The sequence below is a fragment of the Pituophis catenifer genome, unplaced genomic scaffold, assembly GCF_029215685.1.
Source record: "Pituophis catenifer annectens isolate HBS135680 unplaced genomic scaffold, rPitCat1.0.hap2 SCAF_2, whole genome shotgun sequence".
NCBI classification, from domain to species: Eukaryota; Metazoa; Chordata; class Lepidosauria; order Squamata; family Colubridae; genus Pituophis; species Pituophis catenifer.
Window position 1 is genome coordinate 41,378,554 of NW_027256882.1, and position 8,145 is coordinate 41,386,698.

An 8,145-nucleotide genomic window follows, 5' to 3' on the forward strand; every position below is an offset into this window, starting at 1 on the left:
GAAGATGGGGTTTGCTTTGTCTTTAAAACATGTTTCTCCATTTCTCAACCAGGGGAACATAATATTCTGCCTTTTTAATATTTCCTAAAATATTTCATTCTTCCAGGAAAGGGGTGGGTGCTAACTTCCTACATTCACATGTATTTTAGACTTGAATATCACAATATTAATTATTCCTTGTGTGTCCAATCACACTTGGCCAATAAAAAAATTCTGTTCTACTCTATTCTACTCTACTCTACTCTACTCTACTCTACTCTACTCTATTCTATTCTACTGCATTTATTGTATTAGAAATATATCAGTGCCCAATAAAGCCTGTAAATAGAATAAAAAAATAAAATGGAACTGAACACTCTGATCCTACAGAAATAGGCATGTTGCCAGAGAAGAGCAATAGCTTGTTTATATTTGATATAGTACTTGTGGGTACCTGCAGATTTTATTGGAGACTTAATAAAGATGATTATAGCCTCTATATTCCATCTTGGCTGGTTGCTTCCCAGAATTGGTTTGCAGGATACTTTTAAAAGTATCTATCAATTCGCTCTGGGAGCTGACCATAACTACAAGAAAACAAAAAACATTTTGCGAAGGGCTTAGTTCCAGCACTAAAGTGTTGTAGGTTATAGGGGAAGGGCAGGAAGCAGCGGGTTTCTGTAGTGTAGTGGTTATCACGTTCGCCTCACACGCGAAAGGTCCCCGGTTCGAAACCGGGCAGAAACAGCTATGTTCTTTTCTTTCATTTTTACATAAACTTAAAAACACAATAGTTCGGATGCCTATACTTTAATGGAAATTCTTCTTTCCCATAATGTATATAATGATTCATGGTAATTCAGAACAAAATGCTCCAATAGTCTTTTGCTGATTTTACGCTGCATCCTAAACTTCGAAGCAATTTTCCAAAGAAGGCAATATTGGTCAAGATTCACATCATCTACCGAGACAGTAGTAGTACAATAGTAAAGTATAGTACAAGTACAGTATAACAGAACGAACTCAGAAATACAGAATTAATACATTTTATGTTAAGTAAAGTTTTGGAAAAGAACTTTCCCAACAGCCCGGCTAGCTCAGTCGGTAGAGCATGAGACTCTTAATCTCAGGGTCGTGGGTTCGAGCCCCACGTTGGGCGCAGTGTAATTTTTTTTTCTTTTCGTTTTACTTTTTAGAAGCAAAATACCATAAATGAATACTGTCGTTCTTTATTTTTCCAAAGGGCTAGCTAGTTCGATCATTTGCAGCTCAGGCAACAACGGTGGGAATAAAGGAGACGAGGAGATCGTTATAGGAGTGTTTTCTTTACTATATTTTGTTTTTCTTCACTTTTCCATTCTGCCCTGAGTACACCTCATTAGACTCCGCACTTAATCTTGCTTCATCGTTTTTCAAGAATTTTTTAAATTGTGCAAGCCTCAGTTCTGGAATATAACCCCCATAATGCTCGAAATGTGTGCACATGGGACGAGAGCAGATCATGCAACATTACTTCCTGCTTTTCCACCGCAGATACACAACGATTTTATTATAAATGGCTCACATCAAGTTGAGGTAGAGAGCTCTAGAGCAGTGTTTCTCAACCTTGGTAGCTTGAAGATGGGTGGACTTCAACTCCCAGAATCCCCCAGCCAGCAGCGCTGGCTGGGGGATTCTGGGAGTTGAAGTCCACCCATCTTCAAGCTTCCAAGGTTGAGAAACACTGCTTAGAGTCATCTTCCTTAAAACTGGATCCTACAGGTTTTGGATCTATATTCCATTTTGCTAACCAAATAAATCACCTTATCAATGTATGTTTGTAGATTTTTCCTTGGATGTCACATTCCAAAATGACGAAAATAATCACTAGAAGACATTTAGCATAAGCTCTCACAGCAGATGAACTTTGAGAGGAAAAAGGTATTTAAGATCGTATCTTATTTCTTTTCGTGCTTTGTCCTGTTTTTGAAAGTGAATTTTTTTACACCTCAGGCTCCTAGAACTCAGTGCTGAAACTTTTTTTCTTTCACAAGATTCCCTTCAGAGGCTGCAAAACCCATATGCAAATTCATACAGCCCATTGCAATCAATATACAGTATAAACACACCAGACTGACACACATCTGCACACGCACACACATATTTTGGACACATTATGCCAAGATCCAACTTTTAGGAGAAGGTTCTGATGCTGGAAAAGGTGGAAAGAAAGAGAAAAAGATGACCAGCAACAAGGGATAAACATGATAATGAGCGCACCAGGTTAGGTTTAGATTATGGAGAAAATCTTATCTACTGGGAGTATGTGGTTGCTAGGAGTCAAAAACAACCGAATGACACACAATGTGTGTGTGTGTTTGTGTGTGTGTGTGTGTGTGTGTGTGTGTGTGTGTGTGAGAGAGAGAGAGAGAGAGAGAGAGAGAGAGAGAGAGAAAGAGAGAGAGAGTATGTGTGTGTGTGAGGGAGGGAGGGGGAGATCTAATCACAATATATTTTATTATTTTTTTCAGAGGAAATGTTACTGTTCTGTAGTTAGGAATATTTCAAGGTCATGCATGTTACAAATAAGTAAGTTACAAATAAGTAACAATGCATCCAACCAATAAGGCAGTGTTTAGAAGAAAATGCCAAACAATTTGAACATCTGCTGTAACCTACCGTTTAATTATGTTTTTGTTCTGAGTTATGCTTTTCTATTCTGACACGTTTGTATTGTAAGCTGCCCAAAGTCACTTGGGTGACAAGGGCAATATAGAAATGTGATGAATTTCATGTACTGTACTTTATATACTGTGGAACATTGTTTATAGGGCTTCACTTTTGATACACCCTGAATATACATAAAATATACCTAAAGAAAAGAAAATTAACATCATTAAATATGCTTTCATTTCAATATTCTTTCCCCACACTGTCTTCTATTCCTTTATTTTTTAAAAGTCATTGGCATTCCTCGTTTTTAAAAAAGGCAAATTGTTGTTTGCTGATGCTGAAAAGGTTAGAAAAGGAATTTTCTAAATGACTGCAAGGAAGGTTCTCTGTTATAAAGTGGCTTTTTTGGGGGGAGAGATCTGACAAGCGAGTTTTGCAGTTTTTGGGAGACCGGCTTGCTGAGATGGGTCTTTGTCCCCAAGTTCCTCGTTTCACTATCATTACCACCATCATCTTCCCCTAATAGGATCCCTAATACTAGGATACCCCATCTCTGCAAAGTGCAATGTTGTATTGGTACCCTTGCTTAGTTAATTGGGCAACGCAGAACTACACTACCCAGAGGGCCTTTTCGCGGCATCCCGTTTTTTTTCGCTTTCCAGACTACACTTCCCACCATGCTTATCGGGGCAACACAAAAGGCCGCAAGAATTTGGACGGAAAGTGACTCCGAGATGGGCATCGGCGCTCCGGCGCTGCGGTTTACAGCCGCCTCGGGATTGAAAGTCTGCTAAAGCGGCGCGCCTCGCTTGGGCATGGAGCCCGGTAAGTTCCTGCGATGGGGCTAGAGGAAAGCAGGGGCCTGGACAACTTTCCGGGTGCCTCCCGAGGAATGGGATGCCCAGAAAGAGATGATTATGGAGCATTGCGCTGGCCGTTGCCTTATTGATTCGGGGTGGCTTCTAGGCTGTGTGCACGAAGGCAGAAAAGATTGAAAACCTGGGGGAAAGAGTGTGAAAAACCTAGCCGGGAGAGCCTTTTCTTTGTGACATGTATGCTCGCTTTTCCATTTCAGGAAAAATAGAACCGGAGTTGGTTTCTTTCCCCTTGCAAGAGTGTTTTGCTCCTTTAATTTTTAATTTGGATGAAATCATCCTTTGTTTAGAATAGAATAGAATAGAATAGAATAGAATAGAATAGAATAGAATAGAATAGAATAGAATAGAATAGAATAGAATAGAATAGAATAGAATTTTTATTGGCCAAGCATGATTGGACACACAAGGAATTTGTCTTGGTGCATATGCTCTCAGTGTACAGAAAAGATTATTAAATTTATATAGCCGTTTATCTCACATACCTGACCCTCAGCGTCATACAATAAACGCAATCAAGTAAATAATATAACCATTAAAAAATTTAAGGCATTTAAAACACAGGTATAAATAAGACTGCGGGATTATGGACCTACAGCTGTACACAGATAGCTGCCTTGGGAGCTCCCTACTTCCCTGGGACCCCAAGCCTGTTGAAAGAACCATTTAAGATAGTTCTAAATGTCAAGCCACCATAATGGTTCAAACAGTGATCTGCCAAAGGTGACCTGTGATTCAGTGAAATCCCCATAGGTTGAGCGATCAATCCCGTATTTTTGATACAATTAGATGGGGATTGAATTTGGAGATGAGTGATTTGCTTCCCAGAGATTTGGTGAATCCATTTCCAGCAATATTGCAATGTTTTCATTCCAGAAATAAAGTTGCAATGTGCCGTTTTCTCATTACATTTCAACATCATAGACCATTTTCAAAGTTGTTTGGGGACTTAAAGTGTAGAAACAAGTATGTTTTGTCATAGATTTTCCAATGTTATTTTGGACTTCTTCTGCCAAAATTCATCCCTCTTGAGAGTCAGCAATTTTGCCACTGAATTTTGGCAACATGAACAATTATTATACAACAATTGTAGAACAGTGGGCTGGCTACCCTCATCATAAAGTATAGTAGACCCACAGAGATTCTTACAACATGCTGAAAACAAATACGTCACATGATATGTAAACTCAATCCAATATTTCTTCTAAATCATGAGAAGTTGATAACAGTAGTTTCTCACAGATAACTTTGAATCACAATTGCATTAAATTCCTGCATTGCACTAAGCTTGTGTATTTGGTTGTTTTGGTTTAACACATTGAGAGTACCTAGCAAGGTATACAGTACTTTCTGTTATCTAACACAACAAGAACAAATAGGCTTAATAATAACCAAATAAATAAATAATACATGCATAGGCAAAGCCAATCACATACACATACGCAAGGTGTGGTTAAGATGCTAGACTAAAAATAGGGGGGGAAAGTAAAGGTTTTCCTTGCCCAGTCATGTCCGACTCTATGGAGCAGTACTCATCTTTTTTTGTTTCTAGGGAGCCTACGTTGCCCAAAGATGCTTCCATGGTTTTGTGGATAGCATGATTATATGCCGAGGCGCATGGAACTCTTGTTATCTTCCCACTGAAGTGGTACCTATTTATCTACTCGCATTTGTATGTTTCAAACTGCTAGGTGGGCAGGAGCTGGGGCAAGTAATGGGAGCTCACCCCGTCGCATGGTGCTCAGGTCTCAAACTTCCAGTCGATAAGCCCAACTTCTTGACTGCTAGGCAAAACGCCCCATCAAGAATAGGGAAATCCAGATTCTAAACCTCCCTCAAGCATAGAAACCATTTGGGTGAGTATAGGCCAGTCACTCTCAGGTCTAAACAGCATCAGGCTTTGCAACACAGTGGCTAAAGAACAGACCCTTTTCTCATTATGCATTCATGGCTTTGCCATGTGAATTAGGCAAGTAGACCCTGAAATCAAGTAAGACAAATGTTAAAAAAAAAGAACAATATATACGCACACTCTTTTTACCATAGCTATATGGTATTTTAGTCTGTGTTATACACTGCATGGCCAGCTCTTTCCCTTCCATCCTGTCTGAGAGTTTACATGAATCACTGCCTACCTCCAGAATGGGATTTAGTACATGTACAGTAAATGGCTTTTATTTCCCCTTTGAACACACAGAACCAGCAGTCCAACAGTTGTCTCAACCTTGCAGTTTGGTACTAAAGGAACGAGAAAAGAAATAGAATACGTATGCTGGAGCTAGACTTTGTAACTGCCTTCAGGGCAGTGATGTTTCTTTTGACATAATTTTAACAAACATAAGACTATCTCCATCACAAATAAGACATACAAAGCCTTGAGTGCAGGGAGAGATTTAAGTTCCCCTCTTTTTTTCACATTGGCTCCCTATTTGTTCCTCTGGGATCAAAATCCCAGATTCCATTTGACCTCACGGTAGAGAATAAATGACCGATGGGCAGCTTTTCTTCCTTTTAGCAGGTGAAGACTGGATCAAGAGAGAAGGTAACGAAGGATCTCTCCATCCCCCGAGGGATGCCCTGCTGGTTGATGTGGAACAGCCAACAAAAAAATTATCTGAGCAAAGTGAAGATTTCCTGGAATCTAAACCACTGAAAACTCTGAAGAAGGATCTGGACATGCATCAGAATCCTTTCACAGAAGAGATTTGTTTTGACTACGAGAACAGCCCTCGGAAGATATATCCAAACGACCGGCTGTTTAAGTGTGACGTGTGCGAGAAAAGCTTCCGCCACAGTTCCAGCCTGTTAACCCACCGAAGGCTGCATACTGGGGAGAAACCATATAAGTGCACTGATTGCGGGAAGAGCTTCAACACCAGCTCAGCGCTGATTGTGCACCGCCGGACCCACACCGGAGAGAAGTCCTACATCTGCTCAGACTGTGGGAGGTGTTTCAGCGAAGGTTCAGTGCTCATCAAGCACTGGCGGATCCACACCGGGGAGAAGCCGTACAAATGCGCCATTTGCGGAAGGGGCTTCCGGCAGAGCTCCCAGCTGCGGGCCCACGAGCGGACTCACACGGGGGAAAAACCTTACGAGTGCCAGGACTGTGGGAAATGCTTCAGCACCAGCTCTAACCTCTCGGCCCATCAGCGGACCCACACGGGGGAAAAACCATACATCTGTCCTGAGTGCGATCGACGGTTTGGTCACAAGTCGCATCTCGTCTCCCACCAGAAGACGCACACCGAGAAGCTGCACGCTTGCTCTGACTGCCCAGCAACCTTCCGCATGCTCCATCAGCTCCTGGTCCATCGCAAGTCCCACCAGGAAGAGAGGCGGTACAAATGCCTCCTGTGTGGGAAGACTTTTAGCTACAGCTCAGCCCTCTTGGCACACCAGAGGATGCACACGGGAGACCGGCCATTCAACTGCCTGGAGTGCGGGAGGAGTTTTGTCCGGAATTCAGACTTGAACAAACACCAGAGGATCCACACAGGGGAGAAACCCTATGAGTGTCCGGAGTGTGGGAAGAGATTTAACCAAAGCTCCCATCTGGTTAGCCATCGGAGAGTCCACATGAAAAGCGCTGCGAAAAATCCTGACACAGATGTCCCTGCTCCAAGGGGACAACAAATAGTGTCTTCCCGATGAGCTCTTTTGCAATATTTTTTTGTTGAAGGTCTACATCAGAGGTCTCCAAACTTGGCAACTTTAAGACTTGTGGACTTCAACTCCCAGAATTCCCCAGCCAGTATGGAGAATTCTGGGAGTTGAAGTCCACAAGTCTTAAAAGTTGTCAAGTTTGGAGACTCCTGGTCTACATTATGAAGGCTCCATTATTTTGTGCTCCTTACAGGAGAGTAAAATCTCATCCCATCCTTTGGGACTTCATTGATTACAGGTAATAAACCTGTAAGACTGTTGTGGGTTTTTACGCCACGCATGAAAACAAAAGAAAATTCCGCTCCAAGAGATTTCAAATGATTCATTAAATGACAATAGGTTACATGGCCAGGATGTCTAATGGAAGTTAAGGTATACATTTGTTGATGTAATTGGAGCTGTTTTTGTAGAAAGAGCAAAAACAGCTGCAACACCAAGATACTATTATCTGGCTATTGTTTAGCCCTCTTCTGACTTCTATTTGTTTTATGAAGCACGTTTTTAAGCTTATTGCAACAATGAGGATTTATAAACTTGTGATATTGTTGCTGTTTAATCAAGTTATATTCTTGAGCTGCTAAAATCTACAGGTGAAGCTAAAGTTGAAAGACAACGTACTTTCCTTGAAGTGGGAAGGAAGAGCTTTAATTGTTTTTTGCCTACCAAAGGTACAGAGAAATAATTTGAACTGACATCCACCTATTTTCTATAGATCACATACAAATGTACTATCAGCTATCTACTTTCAAAAGAAATAGAACTCCAGCTGGCTTTTAATAACAACATTCCATTTACCACATTCCCCTCGTCTTAATAAAACTTTAAAGCTGAAAAATAGTCTTAAAGGAAAGTTATTGTATTTTTAACTAAATGTATGAGTGCCCTGATTTTTGTTACTCCTTTATCAAATACAGTGGCTGAATTCATTGCTACTTACTTCTATGAGATGTAGTAATTATTACAGAAGTTGATC

The 8,145-nt window shown here is 40.9% G+C and overlaps 1 protein-coding gene and 2 non-coding genes across 3 annotated transcripts; all 3 read left to right on the plus strand.

The window, feature by feature from the left end:
* Nucleotides 1-653: 653 nt before the first annotated feature.
* Nucleotides 654-726, plus strand: TRNAV-CAC (transfer RNA valine (anticodon CAC)). The gene has a single exon. It is a non-coding gene; the product is annotated as a tRNA-Val (tRNA).
* Nucleotides 727-1,065: 339 nt separating this feature from the next.
* Nucleotides 1,066-1,138, plus strand: TRNAK-CUU (transfer RNA lysine (anticodon CUU)). Its single transcript has one exon. It is a non-coding gene; the product is annotated as a tRNA-Lys (tRNA).
* Nucleotides 1,139-3,387: 2,249 nt separating this feature from the next.
* Nucleotides 3,388-7,182, plus strand: LOC139312148 (zinc finger protein 79-like). The gene is made up of 2 exons (XM_070936711.1): nt 3,388-3,456; nt 6,022-7,182. The coding sequence occupies exons 1-2, from the start codon at nt 3,447-3,449 to the stop codon at nt 7,158-7,160; spliced, it is 1,149 nt and encodes a 382-aa protein (XP_070792812.1). The 5' UTR covers nt 3,388-3,446; the 3' UTR covers nt 7,161-7,182.
* The last annotated feature ends 963 nt before the right edge of the window (nt 7,183-8,145 follow it).